Raw genomic sequence first — 27122 nt, 5'->3', positions numbered from 1 at the left:
ATTTGAAGCAGCGACACCAAAGGAGCGGTAGCCCTTGGCTCAACGTCGTCTGTCCCAATGTGTGAGCGGCAGAGAAGCAGCGAGAGAAAATTGATGGGACTCACCAGCTGTGGCGCGGCTGCGGGCAGGTCGCCGGCAAGGAGACCGAGGACGCCGAGGCCACCGGGAGACCCAGGCCCTGTGCGCCTCGGCCCGGGGCCGCGCAGCTTTTCAAGGCCCCGGAGGCTGGCGCCCAGGCCCGGCCACCATACGCGGCCGGCCCGGGCCGAGTCATCGCCGGCTAATTGGCCACCGATTGGCCGTCTCTCAGGAGGAGGCTATTGCACCGCCTACCGGCCCCGCCGGGGCTGCCCTCACAGCCACATGCTTTCGCCGCGCATCAGAGGGCAGCGGCCGGTGGGCGGCATCGGCGGGGAAGGGCCGGGCGCCCCGAGGCCGGGGGTGCAGCCCCGCAAGGCCGGCTGCCTGATCGGTGACCCACGGCCCGCGGGCCCCGAGGAAGCCACACTCCTGGGAGACACCGAGGCTGGGCGGTGAACAAGGACACCCCGTGGGGGGCAGGCGGGCAGGCAAGCCCTTTGCTCCCAGGTCCTGGGGGGACAGACAGGGGCTCAAACCCCAGGCGAGAAAGACAAAACTTCCCAGGAGAAGTAGTCTCTTTTGTCGTCCCTCTGTTTTATTTGGAAGAAGAAAAGAAGAATCGCAAAACCACACGCTGGGGCTTTGATTCCATTATTCCACCTCTATAAATAAAGCATTGCTCAGCTGTAATTATTTCCCGTGCCTCGGGCTCTGGTCCGCACTGGAATAATTAATCCACGGTGTAGTGGGTGCTAACATAGCTCCCATTCTTCCCAGGAACCCAAGATGCCAGCGTACCGAGACCTGAAGAAATATTTTATCATGAACGAGCAGGACCCGGCTATCACCACCCCGCGGATGTCTGGTATCCCGGGGTCTCTATAAAACTTACCTGTTGCAGAGATGTTTTACAAGCTAGTGGTCAATGCTCTAGCATGCCCCAGGAGGCTTCCAGCTGCTGGATGCTTTAGAGCTCAGAACTCGGGACGTCTGGGTGGCCCAGCCGTTGAGCACCCACCTTCGGCTCAGGGCGTGATCCTGGAGACCTGGGATCGAGACCTGCATCGGGCTCCCTGCATGGAGCCTGCTTCTCCCTCTGCCTGTGTCTCTGCCTCTCTCTCTCTCTCTCTCATGAATAAATAAATCAAATCTTAAAAAAAAAATGAAAGAATGCAATACTGAAACTCTACTGGTGAGACATCCCCAGCGAAAGCATGGTTTTGTAGGTCCTGGGTGGGGTGGGTGCATGTGGGGAGCAGCTCCTGGCTTTCTCATCTATGGCCCAGCCCACCCCCAGCAGCTGCTACAGTCCCAGAGCATGCAGTGAGCATGGAAAGATGGGGCCAAAGGGCAGAAAGTTCTCCTCTCGAGGGTCCTATTGGGAGATGGCTTCAGGCACGCTGGAGACTGCCTCTCCCTCTGAAGGATATCTTCATGGGTTCTTGGGTGCCATCCAGCTGACTCCCGCCCATCCATAACCCCTGAGACATGGGTGCTGGTATCTCCTCTGTTGGAGCCCCATCGTTGTCATCCTCCTCCTCAGAAGACCAATGAGGGCAAACCTTCCCCCGGGTTGGGCCTCATCTGGTCCCCCTGCTGCAGGGCCTCCGATCTCATGGGGGTCCCTGCTACCGACATCAAAGATTCCCCTTCTCCACTTTATTTCTTTGCCCCTCTCCTGATGTTTTCAACGTACTACGTCACTGCAATACCCTCCCAGAATGATTTATTTTCATGCAAGAAAGACTTGGAGGCCAATGGATGTGAATTGAGTTCCAACTCTGGCACTGGCTAGCTGTGTGACCCCAGAAGAGCGCTTGAGCTCTCTGAGCACCAGGCCTCTTTTCTGTATGGAAGGGAGGATTATGTTCCAGGTAGAAGCTTACTGATTAGGGACAACAGCCCAGGGTGTAAGGCCTGGCAGTTTCAGAGATGCTCCTTGTTGGAAGATTTTAGTGTGTGGAAGTGGAAATATTTCACCCTGTAAAGCACTGTGCTCTGGGGTCATGAAAAGAGGCTTTGTTGTATTAATTCACGTAGCCACTGAAGGAAGTTGTTCAGCGTTGAGGTGCCTGACAGCCCTGTAACCGGGCTGACCGTCGGGGGCATTACACAGGAAGCCTGGAGCCAAGGCTGGATGTGCCTTCTCACTCTGGCCTCCACAGAGGAAGAGCTCACTGTTTGTTGCTGGAAATTCTCGAGTCCCACAGAACTAGTGCGCAATGCGGTGATTCAGGGGTTAGCAAGCAAAGACTCACTCTCTGAGACTGAACACAAAGACCAAGGCTTGGTCACTGTGACCTCGAATCAAGGAACAAGCATCTCAATGCAAATCAGACAACTGAGATAAGCAACACGGCGCTCACGGAAGGGCTCTTCTCTCAGCCGTGTGTGGGAAGAGAGGGCGTGGAGCTCCAGAATGCACAAGGCAGTCTCCCTATTGTGTTATCTACAGTGACACGGCACTAGGTGTGCGTAGCTCTGTGTACCTGAGCATGGGCCTGGCTGTTCTCCAGCAAGCCACGCACCACCCTGGTAAAGCCCAGAAATGCTAAACCATCTCTTGCCTTGAGACCCTCCCTGGTGAGCACAATGAATGCTCCTGGGGGAGCAAAGAAACCCACGTGGGCAAAGCCTCCCGTCCCAACGATTCTTACGTAACATGGTCAGGCACATGGAAATGCCTCAGTTGTGTCCAGGCAGGTGCTTTTGGTTGCGATGGGAAGCGTCATCATTAAACCCAAAACCAAGTCCTGGTACATCGCCTTCCCTTAAATGGCACGGTGGGCCACTCCAGGAGGAAGGATTGGGTCTGAGGTTCCTTCAGAGTACTTGAAATGGCCCTGGGGAAAGCACTTGAAATACACGCCTTTTAAATATTATTCATTCCACGTTAAATAGAGCGGCAGCTGGCAAACACATTCAACTGAAATGTGCCAATGAAAGAACGAAACGCACTTCCTGTACCTGTTTGATCCACCTGCTTCACTTAAACTAGTATACGACTCTCAAATCCGTACAATTATATAAAAACATGCCCACATGTACATTATACACAGAACACTGTTAAGTTTCCTATAAGGCTTCCCACGCATCTATTTACAGACATGACACACACGTACACGTTAATCAAGTCCGCCGAAATGATATGTGATGACGTCTATTCACAGGTCTCTGAAAACCACAAACGTACGTATGGTTTATACGTGCTATAGGACATATAAATGTGTATGTGTGAGATCAATGTATTTAAATTTTACGTGGATATCCTCCAGTTTCTTAAAAACACACACAACTAAGGACGCCTGGCTGGCTCGGTCAGGAGAGCGTGAGACTCTTGATCTTGGGGTCATGAGTTCAAGCTCCACGATGGGCACAGAGATTACTTAAACAGACAAACAAACAAAAGAAAACACCCCCCCACACACACACACTAGATTATTTACATACGTGACATAAATGTTGTCTCTATGTACATGTGTATACGCACACGTCCCACTGCTCTTCAGATTCCTACGATCTTCACTATCCGAGGTACTAAAGATCCTCATTTCATAGTTCACTATGTAAATGTGCTCTGCTCTGTCAACGTGTGGGTGTCACAATGACGCGCTCAGATCCCAAATTTCATATCCAATGATTGCCTTAGGACAGCTGTGATTGGATGGAATTTTTGAGTCTCGCTGGATTCTAAGCATAAGGGCCAGTGTGGCGTTTCTAAAAGCGTTCCGGGATGGACTCAATCTCATGGAAGTTAACAGATACTACTACTTATTTTTTATTTTTTATTTTTTAGATGGTGTGTGTGATGTGTTTGGGAAATGCTGTGCTAAAAAAAAAAATAAAATAAAAATAAAAAATTAGAAGCCCAGCAGAGCTTCCAGCAAATGCGTGGCTGCCGGATTTAGGGAGGATGGTCTGGCACATGCACATTCGAGGCTCATGTCTTGCTGGGTTGGGACAGGAGGCGGCCAGCAGGCAGCTGTGTGCTCCCACCTGCTGCGCTTGGCCTAGGAGCGGGGTGGAGCTCGGCCAAGGGGAACGCCTGTCCTGCTGCGTCTCACTAGGGTTAAGACCTGCTGCTTTAATACAGTCAGGCCGTCTCTCACTGCAGATGCTGCTCGAGGGGCTCAGAGCAAGCCTCCCCCAAATCAAGCATGTTGACACGTAGACCATTTTGAGCTGAAGACAGTCAAGATCCTGCAGGCTCAAGAGAAACTGTGGTCCACTCCTTAACTACCCAGAAGAATCTAAACTGGGGATCTTTCTCAGAATGAGAGTTATTATCGGAGATAAGTATTATCTGAGTGACCATCTGTGTGGCAGGGCAAACATCTAATTACCAAACATATTCTTTTTTTTTTTTTTTAAAGATTTTATTTATTTATTCATGATAGAGAGAGAGAGAGAGAGAGAGGCAGAGACACAGGCAGAGGGAGAAGCAGGCTCCATGCACCGGGAGCCCGACGTGGGATCCGATCCCGGGTCTCCAGGATCGCGCCCTGGGCCAAAGGCAGGCGCCAAACCGCTGCGCCACCCAGGGATCCCTACCAAACATATTCTTATTGCCCTGTGAACGGCCCTCCTCCCCTCCTGGGCCCTCATCCCATTCCCTAGCTCATGACGGCACAGATACCTCATTGTAACCTTTCTGACTTAGAATCTCTCGTGTGTGGGGTTCCTGTACCTATGAAATAAAATCTGATTTTTCTCCTGTTCGTCTGTCTCATGTCGAGTTAATTCTTTGAGCAACTGAGAGAATCTATGAAGGGGTGAGTAAAATTCTTCGTCCCCAACATTGCCATTATGGATTTATACCCAAAGTGCGCAAAAAAAATAAATAAATAAAAAATGTTTCTTGTTTATTTTTTGGATGTTTCTCTTCTTTCTTTTCTTTCTTTCTTGGACGTTTCTCTCTTTTCTTTCTTGGATGTTTCTCTTCTTTTTCTTTCTTTCTTGGATGTTTTTCTTCTTTTCTTTCTTTCTTGGATGTTTCTCTTTCTTTCTTGGATGTTTCTCTTCTTTCTTTTCTTTCTTTCTTGGATGTTTCTCTTCTTTCTTTTCTTTCTTTTTTGGATGTTTCTCTTTCTTTCTTGGATGTTTCTCTTCTTTTTCTTTCTTGGATGTTTCTTTTCTCTCTTTTCTTTCTTTCCTTCCATCCTTTTCTTTCTTTCTTTTTCTTTTCTATTTTCTTTTCTTTTCTTTTCTTTTCTTTTCTTTCTTTCTTTCTTTCTTTCTTCTTTCTTTTCTTTCTTTCTTTTCTTTCTTTATTTTCTTTCTTTCTTTCTTTCTTCTTTCTTTTCTTTCTTTCTTTCTTTCTTCCTTTCTTTTTTCTTTCTTCTTTCTTTCTTTCTTTCTTTCTTTCTTTCTTTCTTTCCTTTCTTTTCTTTCTTTCTTTCTTTCTTTCCCCTTCCTACCTTCCTTCCTTCCTTCCTTCCTTTCCTTCTCTCTCTCTCTCTCTGTTGGTCTCCAGAACATTATTTTCCTTTTTTTTTTTTTTTTACAATCATAAGTGTATTTGATTTTCACATTAGTCTTGTATTAGGGTTATGGCTTTGATTACTTACCCACAATATAAGCCACTTAAGGAGTATGCAGAAAAATATAAAAACACACAGTTCTGCTTGTCGGTTCTTTTTGAGGAAGCAAGACCAATTTAGGTTTGACTCCACCTTGCTCCTTCTCAGGTGTATGGCCTGAGGCAAGGCAGTTAATGTCTCTCAAGCTCCATTAACTCATTTATATATAAGAATAATCACACTACCTCCCCAAGCGAGGTTGTTGACATGGTTTATAAAGTAGGGAGCATGTCCTAGTTATTGGAGGGCTGGCAGCTTTTACTACAGTTGTTACGAAACAGAAAGCCAGTTTTAACCACAAACACCAAATGATTCTTTCATGTGGACTCTGAACACCTGTCTTGCATAAGCATTTCCAAGAACTGAGTGGGGCCCCATGAATCTTGTATAAACTACCGCAGGGGATCAAAGCCTTTCCAACGAGGCAGCGGTTTTATCAGGGAAGTCCTATGGACCAACCGCATGTGCTTTGGCAGGTGAGGCTGAGCACTGAGTCTGTCCACAGGGAGGAGATGCAGCACACGGGGCCCGGGCACCTCTCCTGGGGATGGAAGGAAGAGACAGAAGGATGCAAGATGCCAACATCCCCTTGCCTGTCTGCCATGGGCACGGCCACCCGTAACACGCCCTCGGGGGAGGGCACTCTGTCAGAGTAAATTTAGCCTGAACCAAAAATCAGGAGGGAAAGATTTTAAATCGAGAGGGAGGTTGGGAGATGGAGGCAGGGTTGGGGGGGGGGGGCAGGTGACCTTGTTTGGTGCCACGTATCACAGTGGTCAACAGGGCTCCTATGGGGGGGGCACAATGAACCTCGGATGTCTGGTCACCAAAGGATCCGAAGGAGAGAGAGGAGACTCTAGACCATGCACCTCAAGCCCCCCAGTTTCTGAATGTTCATCCTCCCTCCATACGTGCGATGGTGGATGAGCGCTATCTATTCATTTACTGATGCAATGTGTGTTTTTCCTGGTCTGTGAATGCTCTGTAGTTCATGCCACTAGTTATCTTTCCTTGTCATTAACTTGGACCTGCATTATACTTTTCTCATAGGAGTTTCTTTAAGCCCTTTATCCATTTTGTGAGGGTTGGTTTAAAAATGAAATAAATCCCCTATAAAAACACTGAACCCTGAAGCATACATTGCATTAACCTGAAATCAAATAAAACAGTAGAGGGCACGGATGCTGCCCCATCTATATGTCCCCCCACGATCCTGGGAAAGCTGATCGGGACACACGACCATCCAGCGTGCAGATCACCCGCCAGTGCCCATGCAGATAATAAACACTGCTAAGGCCTAACTTATTTCCTACCCTTTTACATAAAGATGATCACCAGCAGAGGTTCTCATACGCTCCCATACCCTGATGGAGTACCTGGCACGTCCCAGGTGGTGGTGACCCAGGCCACCGGGGCACCTGGCTGATTCAATAGGTCTGGGTGGGGCCCGATGTTCTCCATGTCTGGCAACAGGTGACATGATGATGCCCCACGTGGTGGACTCGTGTTGTTTACCATAGTAAGGAGCAAACTTGGCTCCTCTGCTAGAGGCAAGTCGTCCAGACTGTACCCTGATAGCAAAGAAGATCAAGAATAATGACCCTCTCCACAAAGTATCAACCACATTCTCAAGGAAAATGCCTGGAGCGGCAAGGTCATCCGTTTACACATGTCAAGGCTCCCTTCCAGGGCTTTCTGAGCATGTGGGGAAAAGAAGGGAGAATGGAGAATAAATCCAAGGCTCCCCAAGCAAAGGCCCCCCAGGTCCCTACTTTTAGGCCAGCTCCACACGGGAAGAAAGGTGAATCCACAGTTAGCAATGAAAATCGGGTTGCTTCAAATGGAAGCCAGAGCTTCCTCCGACAGAGTCTAGGTCTCCACGGAGCCGAGTGGCCTCCGCAAGTTACAGGGGTCTTGCTCGCCTGCGGTCTCTCAGCAGAAGAGTCATGAGCAGGACACTTATCTGTTTTTAGAAGCATGGAAGGGCACACGGAGCAGCAGTGAGCACGTGTTTGTCCGAGAAATGTTAAAAAAAAATGAGTTGGTGAAATGTTTTAGCTGCACAGGGAGTATTTGTCGTCTTCCTCTTGGATCTAAGTCAGAGAGCTCTTCAAACTGGGTCATGACTTCTCGGAGTCAAGGGCTTTGGGAAAAGGTACTGCACACACAGGCCAGAACCTCTGAATGTCTGAACCTGCTCTCCTGCTTCATTAGGCTGCTGGATTCCAATATACGAGTCCAGTGTGTGTGCATATACGTGTGTGTGGATGGATGGATGGATGGATATGTAGACAGATCAATCCAACCATGCATCCATGCATCCATCCCTCTATGCATCCATCCGTCCACCCATCCACCCAAAAAAGTGCTACCAGCATCTACCAGGTAGAGACTACAGATACTCTTAAACAGCCCAGTGGACAAGACGGCCCCCACCCCAGAGAGTTACTGTGGTAATCTGTTAGGGCCGCCATAACAACACATCACAGGCTGGAAGTCCAAGATCCAGGCATGGGTACAATTGGTTTCTCCTGAGGTCTCCTCCCTCCGCCGTGTGTAGACAGACACCCTGTCTCCCCTGCACCTCCATGTGGTTGTCCTCCTGTGTAAGTCTGTGTCCTAATCTCCTCTTCTTATAAGGACACTCATCCCATTGTATCAGGGCCCATTCCTAATGATGTCACTTTTAGCTTTGTTACCTGTTTAAAGATTCCATCTCCAAATTCATCCATATTCTCAGGTTCTTTTTTTAAATATATTTATTTATTTTTTTCATTTATGTATTCATGAGAGAGGCAGAGACCCAAGCTGAGGGAGAAGCAGGCTCCCTGCAGGGAGCCCGATGTGGGACTCGATGGCAGGATCCCGGGGTCACCGCCTGAGACGTTCAACTGCTGACCCACTCAGGCCTCCCCAACACACTGTCAAGTTCTGAGAGTTGGGGCTTCCATATATGAATTTTAGGAAACAAAACTCAGCCCACATCAATTTTCTTGCCCAAAATATGAACAGCGCAGAGGGAAAACCCTGGACTAGGGGTATGCAGATGGGTGGGGCTTCTGCACGTATGTTTTGCATCTCTACCCACATGCCAAAGCCCGTAGAGTCACCCGTAAAGACTCCTTGAATATCACACTGTTGCACTGTGAGGCATCGTGCTCCTGCCCATGGTGGAGGGAACACCGACCCACGTGGACAGTGAGGTATGGAGGTCTAGAAAACAACCTGCCCTTCCAGTCCTCAGTGGCACGTCTGGATGATCATTTAGAGCCACATGCATTTCAGTCACCTGTTCCCAACCACACCCTCCCCTTGCTTTAAAGGCCCGGACATATGGATCCTATCGCTACTTTGCTACCTTGCTGAGACTATTGGTTCAGTCATAACCTACCTGTACCTTATGTTGGGGCGGAGCCAAGGGAAGGCTGGCCATGACTCTGTGGCTGAGGGGTTTCTGAGGATGCCAGAATTTCAGGGTGACACCGGTAAAGTCCCAGGCACACTGGGAACACCCAGTCACTCTACGTAGAAAAGAAGTAACTAAGGGCATGTGTTATCAAACCTGAAAATAGCCGGCAGGCAAAGGACAAATAACACTCCATAATGGACTTACTGTTGGCCCCCCACCCTGCAAATTCATAGGTTGAAGCCCTGATCCTCAGTGGGATGGTACATGGAGGTAAGACATTTGGGATCATGATTCTGACACCAATTCCCATTTGTGGATTTTCCGACAGCACGAAGCGACGCTCCAAAAGCAGCTGGGTGACCTACGATTAAACTCAATTATGATACATCTACCTGGAGACAGCACCGGATCCCACAGGTGAAGGCCTCAGCCTACGAGACTGCTCCTCCCACTGTGAGATGCCAACGGCAAGCCGGGCTTGTCGCCTCTGCTTCTGACCAAGCTGCTATAGATCAGATGTTCCCGGGACCCCCTCTCTTGGGTTCCATTAATCTGCTAGTGGCTCCCAGAGCTCAGAGAAGCAGTTTACTGACTGCTCACAGGTTTATTACAAAAGGCTTATGACAAAGGATGCAGAGCGACCTCACAGGAAACAGATGCAGAGGGTAAGTTGTAGGGAAAAGGTGTGCAGGTTCCAGGCAACATTCTCTAGGCACGTCCAAGAGTTCACCAGCCTACAAGCTCTTTGAGCCCCGTCCTTTCAGGCTTTTTATGGAGGCTTCATCACACAGGCATGATTGATTAAATCACTGAGCTCTGGGGACTGACTCAACTTCCTAACTTCCCCCCAGATCAGGGGTGGGACTAGAAGTTCCAATCTTCTAGTCACAGGGCTGGCAATGAACCACCATCTCTACGTGCATTCCGAAAGTCACCTCCTCAAGGTAGTGTAAGAGCTCTTTATCTTGCTCTTCACTCACGGTCCTACGTGTAATGTACAACTCACGTAACCAGCACAATAACATACCTACGTACTAACGTATGCGTGGAGGGATAGGATATATTAATAAAAAAATTAACTAGATTCAGATGACGTCATGATGGACCCCTCATAATGGGATTATGGACTTTAAAAATAATAGGAATCAGAGCCCCCAGCCCCACCCACGAGGACACAAACGGCCACCTCTGAACGGTGACAGATAACTGCCTGCTGGTCAAGCCCCCCAGTCTGTGATATTTTGTCATAGCACCCTGGCACATTGATGTACTCCGCATCTCTCATCTGCAACGTCTGAAATGAACTTAAAAGTCTCTGAAATTGCCAGTCCGCTATCCTTAAGACTCACTTAAGAGATCGTGGGTGCTTAAGGTTTTATTATTGTGTGCTGTTCATAGCTTAGCCTTATCAAATAGAAAACTATATATATATAAGTAGAGATTCCTTATGCGTATGTGCACATCCATGAGGAATAAAGTACGCTTATTACAAAACAAAGCATGAACGTATACGTTGCATATACATATATATGCAAAAGTATGCATACTTTGATGCATGCCCTCCACCCCTGCACCATTAAGCCTGAAGCCACTCCCCTGCAAGTGCTCCAGCTAAAGGAAGGTTGAGCAATGCAAGGAACCCTTGCCGTCAGAGAGAGCACCATGGGCTCTCCGAACTCTCCACAAAGCCTGACTGGTCCTGCCAGCGGCGTCCTCGAGGGTCCCTCAGGGCTGGCCCGCACACATTCCTCTGAGACCCAGCCCTGGCAAGCAGCTGGTGCAGGGCTCCACACGGGCCCCCTGCGGGAAGGGCGCCTTCCATCAGCCTCAAGCCCTCTGGGCCCGGGGTTGCAGCTAGCGCTGCTCAGGGGGACCGCAGAGCTGAGTCTGCTCCCCAACCTACAGCTCATAGCTGGGGCTACAAGCAGCTTTCCAAATACAACCCAGAAAGCAAACACATGGGCACAAAAACCAACAGAACAAGATAAAGAAGCTGAAGGAAGCTAAGGCATCTATTTTTATTTTACAATGAATGGCACGTTTGAGTTTATTCATTGAGTGGGAAAGGATCCTGTTTTTAAATCTGTACAATCGGTTGTGAGCGTGTTTTTGATACCACTGTATCAGAGTTTCCTGGATCGTCTGCTGCGTTTTTAAGTTGTCAGGAAAAGTAAGCCATCATCCCACGGGGAAAACACAATCGCGCAAAAATAAATTGTACTTTGTGTAAGGAAATCCATCCTCCCTCTCCACAGAAGCTTTGACTGTTTCTTTCACTGTTAGGAGAATTAACAAAAGTTAAAGCGCATCTCGTTACTTGCATGGAAACCACTTCAACTGTGAATACATTTCCAGTATTTTCCCAATCTAGTTTATTGCAAAAAAAAAAAAAAAAAAAGGCATGACGGTTCCTACCATTTATTTGGATTTTGCTTTTTTTTTTTTTTTTTATTTACAATAGTCACAGAGAGAGAGAGAGAGAGAGAGAGAGGGGCAGAGAGAGAGGGGCAAGAAGGCTCCATGCACCGGGAGCCTGACGTGGGATTCGATCCCGGGTCTCCAGGATCGCGCCCTGGGCCAAAGGCAGGCGTTAAACCACTGTGCCACCCAGGGATCCCTGGATTTTGCTTTTTTAACACAAAGCAGTGTCTCCCATCATTGGCAAGAGCTGTTTCTGAAGAGTGTGAAAAACAAGACTTAAAAAATGATGGGACGCCTGGGTGGCTCACTGGTCGAGCATCTGCCTTCGCCTCGGGGCGTGACCCTGGGGTCCCGGGATCGAGTCCCGCATTGGGCTCCCCGCAGGAGGCCTGCTTCTCCCTCTGCCTGTGTCTCTGCCCCTCTCTCTCTGTCTCTCATGAGTAAATAAATAAAACTTAAAAAAAAATTACTGAGACCATGTTTTCAGGTCTGTAGAGAGAAGTGCACAAGAGTCCCCAATGAATCTGTTTTGCAATCGCACTGTCAGGTCAGAGGAGGTGAAGGGGAAACTCCCAGCTGGCACCTCGCTCCCTATAGGTGAACAAACTGGACTGTCTGCCAAGAGCCATGCCCAGAGCCACAGGGGCTGGAACAGGGCAAGGGACACACTCCACAAGTCTCCGTCCTAGGTCCTCACCTGCGTTTATGTGTTGGCTTATTTTTCCACCCAATCTGCAGAAATCCAGACAACTCCTGAAACTCCTTCTAAGGAGCCAACAACCCGGGACAAGGAGATCAACCATAACATCTAGGTTATCCCCCGCAGTTCTGAATGCTTACTCCTGGCCCTGGGGGCTTTCTGCCCTTTTATCTAAGGAATCAAGACAAGTGCAGTGTTGTTACAATGGAAGGGGAAAAACATCCCCATCTGTTTCCAGACACTGTAGAGAAACCGAGGAGGAGAATTCTATAGGCTGCAGCAGGTGTGCACTGGCAGCTATAGGGACCCCACCAATCATCTTAGAACAAATCTGCTATGCGCCCAATTGTGTCCCTCTCCCAATATATAGTGCTCTCTGCTAACTCCTAGGTAGCTCAGGTGACTTGATTTAAAGATTGAGTCTTCACACAGGGAATCAGATTAAAACGTGGTCATTACAGTCGGTGATTTACTGGAGTCCTACAAAGAGAAGAAACTTGGATGCAGAAATAGACCCACAGAGGGGCGCCCGGGGGGGCTCAGCGGTTGAGCATCTGCCTTCAGCTCAGGGCGTGACCCCGGGGTTCCCGGATCAAGTCCCGCATTGTGCTCCCTGCATGGAGCCTGCTTGTCCTCTGCCTCTGTGTGTCTCTCATGAATAAATAAAATCTTAAAAGAAATAGACTCGTAGAGAGAAGGTAATATAAAGAGCTAAGGTAAGAAGGCCACGTACAAGCAAGGAGACAGGCCTGGAAGGATCGCGTCGTCCCAGCCCTCGGGAAGCATTAACCCTGACGGCTTGTTGTTCTCCAACTTCTGGCTTCCAGAACTGTAAACCCAGCAGATCTGTGATGCAAGCCACGGAGTCTGTGCAACTGTGTCACAGCAGCCGAGCACCCTGGTGTCACAGTCCCCTCACTAATCGGCTGATACACTGCCTTCCCTGAGGTCCTCAAACAGAAATCATCATTGCATTTTGCACAGCCAGAGCTCCAAAGACATCAGTTACCTGAAGCCGTACTATGTGCCAGGACTAAGAGCTTGACCTGCGCTGTCTCCTTTACATTTGACACAAAAGGAAACCGAGGCACAGGGGTTCGTCGCCTATTATTTTGCTGCCCTTGCAGCATCCAAGCTGCGTCTACTGTGGTTTTTGCATTTTGCCAAAAATACAGCCCCACGGCGTGAAATAAGCTTCTGGAGTTTTCTCACATCACCTTCTTTAAAGTCGCTGTATCCTTATGCTTAAACATGCATATGCAACATCGACGCACACTACACAGAAACGGAGACCAAAAAAAGGTGTTTCTGGGCACACCCGGGTGCCTCAGTGGGTGAAGCATCTGCCTTCTGCTGAGCTCAGGATGTCAGGGTGCTGGGATGCAGCCCTGCAGGAGGCTCCCTGCTCTGGGACAAGTTTGTTGTCCCTCTGTTCCTCGCCTGCACTCATGCTCTGTCTCAAATACGTAAAATCTCAAAAAAAAGTTTTTGAGAGCAGCCAAGAACAAAAAAATTCAGAGTGCATGCAGAAGAGAGCTGAATAAGAAAGGAAGCTGGGCGGCAGGGACGCAGATGAGGCGGCCAGGCGCGTGGAGCCTCTGCAGCCCGGGATGCTCGCGGGGACCCGGGAGCCCGGGTCGCCGACCCTCCGAGCGGCCCCCTGCGCATGCGCGCTGCCAGCTCCGCGGGGGCGGCGGGCCCGCGAAACCGAAAGGGAAAGCAGCGAGGGTCCCGGGACGGCAGCCCCGGCCCGGCGCATGCCCCGGCCCCTGGGCTCCCGGTTGCAGCCTGGCTGCCGGGGATGCCGACCTGAGCACCTTGGCCCCTCGGTGGGAAGCAGCCGGTGCACCGGGCCGGCCGAGGAGAAAGGCTCGGCCTCCTCCGTGCGTCCCGCCCCAGGGTCAAGTTGTGCATGTGCCGCCGCCGGGACCGGGACGTCCGCTGTGCGTGGGGAGCGCGGTGCATGCGGGCAGACGGGAGCCCGCGCGGGGCCGCATCCGCACTCGGCGGCGGCGGCGGCACCGGAGACCGCGCGAGACAAGCCCGCCCGCAGAGCGGAGCGCGCGGCTCTCGAGAGACGCTCCCGCGGCGCGCGTGCGCAAGGCGGCTCGGGCCCCGCGGGTCGGCGCGGGGCGCGCGTGCACGGCGGGCGGCGCGCGTGCGCAGAGGCGGCGCGGGCGGCGCGCGCAGCCCCCGAGCGCGCGGCCGTGTCCCCGGCGTGCGCGCGCCCGCGTCCGCCGGCGCCATGGCGGCCTCCGGGGCCCCGCCGCGGCCCGCCACCCACCTGCTGTTCGACATGGACGGCCTCCTCCTCGGTGCGTAGCCTGCGGCCGCCGCGCGCCACGCGGCCCGGGGACGGCGCGCTGCTCGGCTCGGCGCGGCGCGGCGCGGCGGGGCGGCGTCCGGGACCCCCGCGGGCGGCGGCGAGTGGCGGGGGCGCGCGGGGCGCTGGCGTCGGCGCCGCCCGGGGCAGCACTTCCGGCGGCCGCGCCGCGCGTGGGGACGGGCTGCGGGGGGGGCGGGGGCGGCGCTCGGGGGCCGCGGCGGACTCAGTTTCCCGCACCTGGCCGCGCCGCGCACGCAGCCTGCTCGCGGCCTCCTACGCGGCGGGGGCCGGGGTCGTGACCTCGCCGGCGGGGGCGCTGCTGCGGGCGGGGGTGGGGGGGGCTGCGGCTGGACGGGCCTTGACCCCGGGGCCGGAGGCTTGGGATCCGAGGCTCCGGCGGCCCTGCACAGGAAGGGGCTTGGACGGAGGGGCTCGCGGAAGCACCCTGCAGGGCCGCACCCCTCCCCGCCCCTCCAGCGCCCCGGCTCAGGCCGCACTCTTGACCCAACTGCAGGACAGTGGGGACCTGAGGCTGGGGCTGCCCCTGCACAGGGAGGGGCTGGGCGGATGCACACTGCGGGGGGCGGGGGGTGCGCACCCCTCCCCGGCCCCCCAGCGCCCCGGCTCGGGCCGCACGCTTGACCCAGGTGCAGGACGGTTGGGACCTGAGGCTGGGGCTACCCCTGCGCCTGCACGGGAAGGGGCTGGGCGGATGCACATTGCCAGGCCGCACCCTTCCCCACCCCGGCTCAGGCCGCACTCTTGACCCAGGTGCAGGACGGTTGGGACCTGAGGTTGGGGCTGCCCCTGCACGGGAAGGGGCTGGGCGGATGCACATTGCGGGGCCGCACCCCTCCCCGCCCCCCCAGCGCCCCAGCTCCGGCCGCACGCTTGACCCAGGTGCAGGACGGTTGGGACCTGAGGCTGGGCGGATGCACATTGCGGGGCCGCACCCCTCCCCGCTCCCCCAGCGCCCCGGCTCAGGGCGCACTCTTGACCCAAGTGCAGGACGGTTGGGACCTGAGGTTGGGGCTGCCCCTGCACAGGAAGGGGCTGGGCCGATGCACATTGTGGGGCCGCACCCCTCCCCGCCCCTCCAGCGCCCCGGCTCAGGCCGCACTCTTGACCCAACTGCAGGACAGTGGGGACCTGAGGCTGGGGCTGCCCCTGCACAGGAAGGGGCTGAGCGGATGCACATTGCGGGGCCGCACCCCTCCCCGCTCCCCCAGCGCCCCGGCTCAGGGCGCACTCTTGACCCAAGTGCAGGACGGTTGGGACCTGAGGCTGCGGCTGCCCCTGCACAGGAAGGGGCTGGGTGGATGCAGATTGCGGGGCCTCACCCCTCCCCGCCCCCTCCAGCGCCCTGGCTCAGGCTGCGCTCGTGACCCAAGTGCAGTAAGGTTGGGACCTGAGGCTGGGGCTGCCCCTGCGGAGAGAGGGGCTTGCGGATGCACATTGCGGAGGCCGCACCCCTCCACACCCCCGCTCAGGCTCAGGCTGCACTCTTCACCCAAGTGCAGGAGGGTTGGGGACCTGAGGCTCCGGCTGCTCCTGCAGAGGGACGGGCTGGGCGGATGCACACTGCGGGGGGCGGGGGGGGGGGCGCACCCCTTCCCGCCCCTCCAGCGCCCCGGCTCAGGCCGCACGCTTGACCCAAGTGCACGGAGAGTTGGGACCTGAGGCTCAGGCTGCCCCTGCACAGGGAGGGACACGGCGGATGCACATTGCGGGGCCGCACCCGTCCCCGCCCAGGCTCAGGCCGCGGTCTTGACCCAGGTGCTGGAGACTTGGGACCTGAAACTTGGGACTTTGAGGCTAGGGCTGCCCCTGCACAGGAAGGGACTTGCCGGATACACATTGCGGGGCCGGATACACATTGCGGGGCCGCACCCGTCCCCGCCCCGGCTCAGGCCGCACTCTTGACCCAAGTGCAGGAGAGTGGGGACCTGAGGCTGGGGCTGCTTCTGCACAGGAAGGGGCTGAGTGGATGCAGACTGCAGGGCTGCACCCCTGCCGGCCCCGCCTTAGGCCACACTGTTGACCCAAGTGCAGGAGAGTTGGGGAAGCAGGTTGCGCCTGCCACGGACCCGAGGGACTCTGGGTCCTCGCACTGCTGCTCCCTGCACCGCCCCTGTGCAGGGTCACAGCCAAGAATTGTTGAAGAAGCAGAATGACACTCAGTGCACGAATCAACACGGAACGGACCGGAGCGCTGCCCAGACCCTGCGCACCGAGCTTCATGGCTTCATCCTCTTACAGGGTTCCGACCCTCAGAGCCTCCGGAAGGCCTTGTAGAACTCTGAAAACGCCTGTGTTTTTTGCAGACGCTCCTGACCCGCTGGAGACTTTTATGCCTCTACTGCCTTAAAACCCTGCAGAGGATGAGGAAGTATTTGCATTCCAATGAGAACACACAGTGCTGCAGCTCAGAGATGTTAAGTCACCTGCCCAAGGTCGCACAGCTCAGGAACAGAGCTGAAGAGTGACTGCACATCGATTGGATCCTAAATATAGATGACCTGTTCATCTTTCCAGGGTGACCTTGCCCCCTGCTAGGTGGTTTGCTAGTAATAACACTTTTTTTTTAAGATTTTATTTATATGTTCATGACAGACCAAGAGAGACAGACACAGGCAAACGGAGAAGCAGGTTCCCTGCGGGGAGCTGCATGCAGTGACTCGCACCCACGGAGCCACCTGGGCGTCCCAGTCACTTTATAAACCCAGAGATAGAAACAGGTGAATCCCTAAGGAAGAGAAAAACAAAATTAAATCTCTGTAGAGGTCACTAATTGCAAGAAACAGTGTATGCAGGTACTAAATCTGAATGGACTCAATTTCAGAAACCTCTTGGGATGGATAAGGCTGGTTTGTAGACATGAATGTTCCTGCTCAGGTGGTCAGGAAGTTAATTGTCAAAGAAACTCCTTCCCCTCTCGGGAAGGGTCCAAAGAACTTGTAGTGGGTGTCTCATGAATATGGATGCAAACTCCGAAGTCTCATTAAAATTAAATGTATTAAACTTCCAAATGAGCTGGACTCTTAGTTCTGAGACCCAGATTCAGACACAGCTGTTCCCTGAAGCCTGAATGTGGCGTACGTGACCTGGTTCCAGCAGGGGCAGTTACTCGCTGGGGGCTCTACTCACTAGCTAAGGCCAGATTAATAGTTTAGCCCCTGGCGCTGTTACCCAATCCTGTGAAATGGTCAGAGAACCAAGAGTTCGTGCCATTTGGGAAGATATCCTCCTTATTTTCTGCCCTCTTTTCTCCTTTCTGCTTTAACGCTTCTCCGAGGTAGTAAGGCTTTGCAGAACTTTCTCGGAAGTGCACTTATCCCATTCTTTCACAGGATGTCTTGTAGAAAGACACTGGGGCTGCTTCTGCACAGGAAGTGCAGAAGCACGGAAGTGCACTTATCCCATTCTTTCACAGGATGTCTTGTAGAAAACACCGTTTTCTTTCCAAAACATGCTGCTTTATCTCAGTCGGTCTCTCCTGCTGCTACCCTCCTGTAGCTCTGCAGCACCTGACTTCATTCCCTGTATCTGCTGTGTGCAGAACACTCCACCATGCATTCATAATGAGTCCTCTTGCAGTAGGTTGGAGTTTGAGAATTGTGAATTCTGGAAGTTCCATTTGTCAGCGTCACCCCCAGGACTGGTGTTCTCAGGGCAGTGAAAATCGAAAACTATTAGTTTCATGGGGGAAGGCTTCTATTCAGGAGAAGCTTGTTTAAGCAGACGGGAATGAGGAAGTAAATGGAGATTTCTGCAGAAACATTGATGACGCCAGAGCACTTTCCAGTACATTTCCAGTTTGAAATGTATGAGGCTGCCGTCCTTCCAAATAGGAAAGACGCTCTCGGATTCTGTTTTGTTGGTGGGGTAACGATCAGCTACGATCAGGTTATGATTTTGGCTCCCAGATGCCATTTAGAGAAAGAGAAAAGGGGACTGGGATTGTTTGTGAACCAGGACAAGATATTTTCGAAGGTAGAAGATGACAGCGATTCCACAGAGCCTCGGCTTCTGGATAGGGAAGATTATCTAGTTTGCAAAATAACTGAAATTAGGGGCACAAGGGGTGGGCCCATTCTCTTTAAGACACAAGAAGTCTGCTGTGCGGAGCCATGCTGGCTAATAGAGATGGGACTGCATAAAAAATGTTGCACAGCTCCACTGTAAAAGCAAAAAGGTACAGATGAAACAAACTTTTTTCCCTATCCTGACACATCTAAAATGCGTCTTTCCAAAAAATAAATAAATAAATAAATAAATAAATAAATAAATAAAATACGTCTTTCCTTACATCAATGTAAAACTCTCCAAGATCTATGACCTTCATTTTTGAGGCCTAGTCCCTGAAATCCGTGGGTATTTTATGCATACAAGCAGGTCTCAGCTCGAGCCAGCCACATTTCAAGTGTTCAGTAGCCTCGTTGGGCGAATGAATGCCTGTCGTACTGGACAGTCCAATGCAGGGCTTTAGGAAGAAACCCGTATGTCTGTTATCGATAACGGGGCCCAGTGGACGGTGGACGTTAAGAATACGGAGACCACCGGAATATGTAAAATGCAGTGCACGTAAAATGTATATTCTAGGCGTCCAATTTTTTAACATCCATAAAAATTACCAAAGGAAAATAAGCTTATTTTTAAATTCTTAAAAATCAGAAAATAACAAGAGAGGGATCGCGTGAGGACACAAGAAGAATATTTGCAACTGTTAATTATAATTTACCCTCTGTCCTCTATGTAGTAGAATAGATGACCTACGTTGGTCTTCTTTGTGCTCCCTCAGTTTCGCATCTGCCAGATAATAGCACCCGAGACTGCTGGGAGGTGCCTGTTTGCCTGGGGCCTAGGACACCCTGTAAGCTCCTGGAGGGGCAGGAGCTTTGTGGTGCTCACTGAGCTCAGGAAGTTGCTGCTTGAGTCGACTGGTTCCGCGTCGTGCCCGGGCTGTGGTCAGAATCCTTGTGACACCATGGTCGTCTTGTTCACCTTGTCTAGGCCATTTTTCCACCCTGGAGCATCCGTGAAGCTGATGACAAAAATGGAATTTCCTTATAGAATGTTAGCGCTTGCTCCACATTAATTTTCACAGGAACCAAAACACGTGGTCATCTGACCCCCCACGTGATGTATGAGAATTTTTCTAAGCACAGACGAGGAGCTTTTCGTCTGCATTGGTTTTCGTGTGCATTGGTTCTTCTGAGTGTCCCCCTATCCCTACATTGCCAGGGTCCTGGGAGCATCTCAGGAAGGTAGAGCCTAGTGAAGGATTGTTGCGGTACGCCCGAATGCGGTTACCGCCTGCCCCGAGAGCTGGCCGAGATCCCCCTCGGCGTGAGATGATCATTGCCTCTATGCTCTACGTCTTGGAAACCCCTTTGTGAGCGCTGGGGTCTCCGTGCCAGATGCCAGGGCAGCCTTGCCGTGGTGCATTCACATTCTTTTCCACCCTGCTCCCCCGGGAGCTAACAGCACGTGCTTGGGTTTGAGCTCGGCTTGCTAGGTGACACTTAAGTTCCTTCCACCTTTGCAAAGACATCTGCTGGAATTTGGAGGCCAGTCGGAGGCCTGGTGGTGGAGGAGAGCCCCCACCGCAGGCGGCCCTCACTCCGACTTTCTCCGTTTGGAGTAACGTGCTGCTGGGGGCCTGGGGAAGGCCCCCCCAGGAGGAAGGAAGGAAGGGACTCTTGTGTCTTGGAGAAAAGTCTTTGGTAATAGCAAAGCAATCCAAGTATGGACCGAGCCTAGTTAACTGTGTCCCCTTGTGATGCTTTCTGGTTGACCTGGACTCTGCCCACCTCAAGGTCGTCTTTGTAGTTACTGGTCGCTTGACTAGTGGTCACCACAGCTGCTCCTCTTTCGAGAATGCTTGAGAAGGGATTGAGATCCAATTTGCATAATCCTGCTGATAAACGAGAGTTTTGTCCAGCTGGCGAGAGGCTGAACTGTTCAGCAGATTCCTGTCAGTACAGGTGTGGTGCCCGTCCTTGCTTTCTCCTGCAGCCCTCGACCTCCCAGGGTGCTTTGCTTGGCACCTTGGATTCACAGGGATTATAATCGTGGGAGGACTGTTGTCCTGTCATCCTCGTATTTTCTCATGATCGATTTTTACTTTGTTCCTCCTTTCTTCTGGAAAGGCAGTGTGTTGGGGATTCTTTAGTCCCTTTTGTCTTTCTGAGTAATTGCCATTTACTCTGATTTTTTTTTTTTTTTTTTTTTTTGCCTTCTGTGATTTACATGTCGGTTACTCTGTCATTTTCCGAGGGTAGGTGCCGATTGAATGCACTGTAAAAGAGTAAGGGAAGTAATGCCCGCAAGACATGTCCACTCCAGGCACTTGTTACATAGATGCCGAGATGACTGGTCACACCTTGGGATGAGGCATTTGAAAAGGGATTCAGGCATAGCCCATAGCTGGAAAATAGAATAGTGTCATACCAGAGTAGATGACATTTCAAGATAAATTTCCTACTGTCAAGCGTATGTGAGTACCAGTGACTAATAATCAGAGCGTTTGATCTATGAAAACCTTCACTTAATTGTGTTACAGTGGGTGGGGGCAGTCTTGGCTGTTTGTTGCAGATATCTGTGGTTAAAATGGCCTCTAGGGCATGTGTGGAGAGTTTTCTTGAAAACGTGTTATTTGGGCAGCCCGGGTGGCTCAGCTGGTTTGGCGCTGCTTTCGGCCCAGGGCGTGGTCCTGGAGTCCCGGGATCGAGTCCCACGTCGGGCTCCCTGCATGGAGCCTGCTTCTCCCTCTGCTTGTGTCTCTGCCTCTCTCTGTGTCTGTCATGAATAAATAAATTCTTAAAAAAAAAAAAAAAAAAAAAAGAAAAAGTGTTATTTGTCACATCATTTCTGAGTTAAGAAGTATTTCCCCATTGGCTTTGTAGAGGTGGACTGCCATTCTGGCATGGTTTAGCAGACCTTTTGAGCCTTTAGCAGGCACGTCACTCCTTTCCTTTATGCTGTGACTCCCTCACATCCTCTCCTGTGATGTCTACACTCAATAGCTAAGTGTCAGTGGGAAAAGTGTCTACGCAGAGAGGGCCCCTGTCTGGGAGGAGGGTGGTCATCTCCACATACTCTTGCCTGGCGGACCGTTTTCATTGGCATTGCTTGTGCTACGTTGACTGTCCTCTCCTGGGCTTAGGAGCTGAATCAAGGTATGTTCCTCTTTATGATCAATGGTAGTCTCCTTAACAATCTTGCAAATGATGTGGCTAGTCAGGGAGAGATCCAGGAACAAACCAAAGTTGGTGCAACCTCGAGTAGAATATCCTATTTCTACACTAAATGAGAACAAGACCACAGTGGTCGTTTGCACATCTGAGCTTATTTGAGGTCTTGGGACAAAAGCCAAAGCAAGCAGCAGGATTCCCTGCCTCTCATGTCCTGAAATCCCGAGTCTCCCCAGCCTGTATATGTAAGGGAAGTGGGGTGTCCTTGATGAGAACCGTTCCTCTGCTCTCCAGACCAGCACTGTCCATCTAGCAGATCTGCCTACCATATGGGAAGGTTCTCTATCTGCATTGTAGACAGGAAGGACACCTGGTACCCGCATCCGTAAAATGTGACTAGTGCAGCTGAAAACGGAATTTTCCCTTGTATTTAATTTAAATTTCAGTAGCCTCCTGTGGCTGCCAGCCACCGTGGTGGACAGCACAGCTCCAGAGGCATGCATTCCACTCCGCATGTCTGTTCAGAAATGTGCGGCGGCAGGTGCTGTACGGGATTCAAAACAAGTCTCTTCTCTTAGTCTCAGAGTCCAGATGGGACATAAAACATGGTGAGTGAAATCGGTGCGTAACTTGCTAATGAACACGGCAAGGGCATAATAGGGACAGAGCAGTACTTTCAACTGAAAGCACCTGGAGGATGTTTGTCGAGTACAGAAAGGACCAAAGAAGACAAACGGACATTCCAGACCAGGAGAAGAAATGGCTGAGCAATAAACATGTTTTCTGAAGCAGAAGAGAGTATTTTTATCAAGCAGTGTGTTTGAATTAAAAAAAACACAGGGGGATTCATTCCCCTTTCTCCACATCCTCACCAACGTTTGTTGTTTCCGGCCTTGTTAATTTTAGCCACTCTGACAGCTGTGAGGTGGTAGCTCATTGTGGTTTGGATTTGTGTTTCCCTGATGATGAGTGATGTGGAGCATCTTTTCATGTGTCTGTTGGCCATGTGTGGGTCTTTGGAGAAATGTCTGTGTCTTCTGCCCATTTCTTGGCTGGATTATTTGGGGTTTGGGTGTTGAGTTTGATAAGTTCTTTATAGATCTTGGAAACTAGCCCTTTATCTGATGTGTCATTTGCAGATATCTTCTCCCATTCTGTAGAGTGTCTTGTAGTTTTGTTGACTGTTTCCTTTGCTGTGCAGAAGCCTTTTATATTGAGGAAGTCCCAGTAGTTCCTTTTGCTTTTGTTTTCCTTGCCTTTGGAGACGTGTCTTGCAAGAAGTGGCTACATGTGGCCAAGGCCCGAGAGGTTACTTCCTGTGTTCTCCTCTAGGGTTTTGATAGATTCCTGTCTTACATTTAGGTCTTTCATCCGCTTTCAGTTTATCTTTGTGTGTGGTTTAAGAGAGGTTTAGTTTCATTCTGCATGTGGCTGTCTAATTTTCCCAACAGGATTTGTTGAAGAGACTGTCTCTTCCAGCAGATGTTCTTTCTTGCTGTGTCAAAGATGAGTTGACTATAGAGCTGAGGGTTTATTTCTGGGTTCTCTGTTCTGTTCCATTGATCTACATGTCTGTTTTTGTGCCAGTACCGTACTGTTTTGGTGATGACAACTTTGGATGGGGTAAGTGGGTGACGGGCATTAAGGAAGGCACATGATGTGATGAGCACCGATGCAATTGATGAATTACTGGTTTCTACCTCTGAAACTAATGATGTACTGTAAGTTGGGTGATTGAATCTAAATTTAAAGAAAAAAAGATTCTCAGTAATGACTGTATTGGAACATGGAGGCAAGGATGGCTTCTGTGTCTAGCTGAAAATACGCTAGTGTTTTCCAGGTGGGTTCCTTGTGGTAGTTATGTGCCTTTATCCTGTTTTAAGTCAGAAAACTTCCCCCATCCCTCAATCACATAATGTTTGTTTTCCCCCACGATAGTGACTTTTTGAAAGAGTCTAGGCCAGTGATGTTATGGAATGGTCTACACCCAGGATTTGTCTGGTTGTTTCCACCTGGTGTCTCCTTACCGGTTCCTCTATCCCCTCTATTTCCTCTAACCTAGAAGTGATACCCAGTGCTTAGCTAGACTCAGCCATTTTTGGCAATTACGTGCGGCAGCACCCTGTTGCCCGTTTGGGGGAGATGTTGCATGTGGTCAGTTTTGTCGCCCTAGTCCCAGCCTGCTGACCAGTCTTGTCCTCAGAAGAGTTGTCGAACCCATCTTGTCCTCCATGATGGCACATGGGGCCTCTTGGGCAGAAGTCCAGAGCCTGAGAGACCGGGGATAGTTGATGGCCATAGTGTCTGTGTGTCTCGAAGGCCTGAACCATTGGGCACAGAGATATGGCTACGGGGGATGTGGAGGCCTTGCTGGCTCTCACCAGGAAGAGAGGGCGCTGTGGGAACCTCGGATGGGTGTGTCCGGGCGGGTATGTGTGCGGCCTGCGGACCATACTGCTTCTGGTTCCACTTCATGTGGATCACGTCTCCTGTGGGTCACAGGCTGTGATCTCTCTGAGTGCTTTTAGGGGATGCCATCCAAGAGTGCGGCTTACCTTCAGATCGTCCCTTCCTCACCCACTGGCCCACCCCTACAGCAGTGCAATACTTGCTTATTTCTAAATTCTTCAGAGCTATTTCTGTGGCCTTCCCACTGCTACTGCCTCTTTCTAGGCTCTCAGTGGCTTCCCCACCAGACCTGTGCCTGTCGAGAGCCTATCCTGTGTGCCCCGCGCTCTTGGGAGCAGTTGCGAGCATTACCTCACGTTGCTCTGCAAGCTGGCAGCAGGTGCTTAGTGCTCTCACTGTCCCTCCTGCAGTGGAGGCCTCGGGAGCTCAGGCAGCGACTCAGGCAGCGACTCAGGCAGTGACCGTGACAGTTTCAGCCTCGTGCCTCCTCTCACGGCTGGAAAAAGAAGCAACATTTCACCAATCGCAGGTCTTCTCAAGGGCAATTGTGTCACCCCCGCCAACACCGCTGGTGACGCTGGTATCCTGCTGGTCCCGTGGGTGAACGTGCGGGATCCTGGCACCTGGGAGCATCTGGATGAAGGCTTTGGTGGAGAAGAGTGAAGCCCTGGCTGGCACTTCTCCCCCAGAATGTTCCTACCTGTCTTCATCTGAGGAATTTGGCCACAGACGCATCCCTGATACCTTTCCAAGAGAAAGAGCGTTCGTACAGATAAAAATGATCGTCAGCTCTTCCCGTGGTGTGTCTGGTGCCCTCTCCTGTAGGCTGTGTTTTTCGTGCTTGGGTGTGTGCTCCTAACACAAACATGGAAGTCATCCCTGGGTCTGCGGGTTGCAGCCCGACGAGCTGGTCCCTTCCTGACAGCCCCAGCCCTATCTCAGCAGCCATCTCGTTAAACCAGTTGTGATCACCTTGCGTGATTGCCAGCAGCCTGATGAAGGCATTTAAAGTTGCCCCACTGGGTCATCTGAACAACATAGGTAGCCAGTCGTCTGCAGCAGTTAAGGTTGTTTCCCGCTGCCAGACTGTCGGGTCCATCCAGACGGCTGAACACAGGTGGCACTTCCTGCTGCTGACAGTTTCTCTGGGGGTAGAGTTTTAGGTTCAAATGGAATTTCAGAAAAGTGTGATAGGACAGATCCACAAGGGCTCTCAAGGAGACATGGATGGTCGGGGCATTTATTCACTTCACGAATGCCACAGGCCTTGATAACCCGCCCACCAGATGCCGGGTACCGCGACCAGCGCAGGGAGTGGACCCACCCCTTGCTTCCGGGGACACGGTCAGGGTGCAGTGGGCTGAGCGTTGGGGGAAGCAGACGTTGCCATCCCCCTGCATGGCCACGTATCTGCTGAGCTAACCCACTTTCCTTGGGAGCCAGGGAGAGGGAGCAGGCCAGCAGCCCAGACAGCATTCATCCTGGGGGCTCCATCATAGGGCTGAAGGAGTATCGTAGGCGGAGGAGGAAGGACGCTCGCGAGTACCCCAAGCCAGGAGGACACAGACCAGGGCAGGGCTTTGACAAGAGGTGGCTGCGTGTGCCCTCTCAGAGAAGACGTTCTTCTGCAAAGGCTCTCCCAGGACAGAGTGTGCTGAGCCCATGCCAAGCTCAAGCATTGAGATTTCCCCTCATTGCCGTCAGAGCACCAGCCTCCCGGAGCACAGGGCGCCGTGGGTATTTGGTGACGTGCATGAGGAAGGCATATGCCCAGGGAGACTGGCTAGGAGGCTCTTGCACTTGCCCAGGGGGCCACATCCCTCCCATGTGTGCGCCCCTCTTTCACGTGGCTTCCCTGACTCTGGGTCTCCTCTTGTGTCCTTTATAAGGACACTTCTCACTGAATTTGGGACCCACCCCGCTAATACAGGATGACATCTTGAGATTCTTGATGTCAGCACAACAGCAAACAAGGTCCCCTGCCCAGGTTCCAGGAGGACAGGACATGGGTACATCCAGCAGGGCAGGACAAGGGCACAAACGGCTGGCGTGGGAGGAAGAGGAGAGGCTTGACTCAGAGGCTGTTTAGTTCATGGCGGGGTTTGCAGGGACATGGAGGGGCTCAGGCAGGGCATCATCGTAGGCTGAGGTGAAATCACAGGCCGTTCTCGGGTGAGCTCAGTGAGTGGTCCTGCCCAGAGGGGCGCTCCTTGCAGGCCGAGGTGTTTGCATGCAGTTGGTGTTTTCCTGCGGGGACTTGGGGCAGGCGGCATGCTTGCAGCCCTCCGACGGCGCACAAGAGCTCCACCTGACTCTGAAGGCCGGAGGCAAATCCGTGGGCAAAACACCGGCTTCTAGACCGTGTGCCCTCCACGGAGGTTTGGATCTAGGTCACTTGTGTGGACTCTCTGGGCCCGAGCTCTCCAAACAGTGCCCAGACGTGGTGTGGTTATCGGTGCAGAAACCCACCTGTTTGTGAGAATAGCCGCTTTATATACACTGGGGATGGGGTGGGGGGCATGCTCGGTCTCACACACGAGACCCCTCCGGTGCCTCCAGACTCCCATTTTCAGTACGATGCAGCGAGCATGAGAGTAGAAACTAGAACAGAACCTGGGCTATCCCTGGGTGTGTGCCCTGTGATCTTTCAGTGTTGTTAACTGTTGTTAATGAAATGTTGGGCTGTAACTAATTACATCCTGGCACCTCTCTCGTATATACTCGCCTTCTCTAATTATGTTCAAAGCCCTGGCTGCCAGGACTGCCAAGGGCCAAGGACTCTTCTTTCCTACCTTCTCACATAGGAACCGTGTTCACCTTGTCATTTCACCTGCAGGAACTCATAGTACACCTGCATTTAAATGCAATTAAACTTAATACACAGTTGCCAGTTACAAAAAAGAGATGAAGGGAGCTTGAGCTGGGAACTTATAATCTATTGCACGGATTCTCGATTCTTCATGGAATAATCACCTTGGGCCTCGCTCATTCATCTGATAGC

The 27122-nt window shown here is 51.8% G+C and overlaps 2 protein-coding genes across 3 annotated transcripts in view; one reads left to right on the top strand and one right to left on the bottom strand.

The window, feature by feature from the left end:
- The window catches only part of STS (steroid sulfatase), a 152433-nt gene extending 152226 nt beyond the window's left edge, over nt 1-207 (bottom strand). The window contains exon 1 of the mRNA XM_025435990.3: nt 105-207. The gene's annotated coding sequence lies outside the window, so the exon portion shown is untranslated. The remainder of the gene's footprint in view (nt 1-104) is intronic.
- A 14175-nt stretch (nt 208-14382) lies between these two features.
- The window catches only part of LOC112652425 (pseudouridine 5'-phosphatase), a 133599-nt gene continuing 120859 nt past the window's right edge, over nt 14383-27122 (top strand). For both annotated transcript variants that reach the window (XM_049107854.1, XM_025435971.3), the window contains exon 1: nt 14383-14505. In XM_049107854.1, the coding sequence (XP_048963811.1) occupies nt 14436-14505 (70 nt within the window). In that variant the 5' untranslated portion in view covers nt 14383-14435. The remainder of the gene's footprint in view (nt 14506-27122) is intronic.

The sequence above is a fragment of the Canis lupus genome, chromosome X, assembly GCF_003254725.2.
Source record: "Canis lupus dingo isolate Sandy chromosome X, ASM325472v2, whole genome shotgun sequence".
Lineage (NCBI taxonomy): Eukaryota > Metazoa > Chordata > Mammalia > Carnivora > Canidae > Canis > Canis lupus.
Note: the sequence above shows the minus strand (reverse complement) of the source record. Positions and strands in the feature narration are given on the sequence as shown.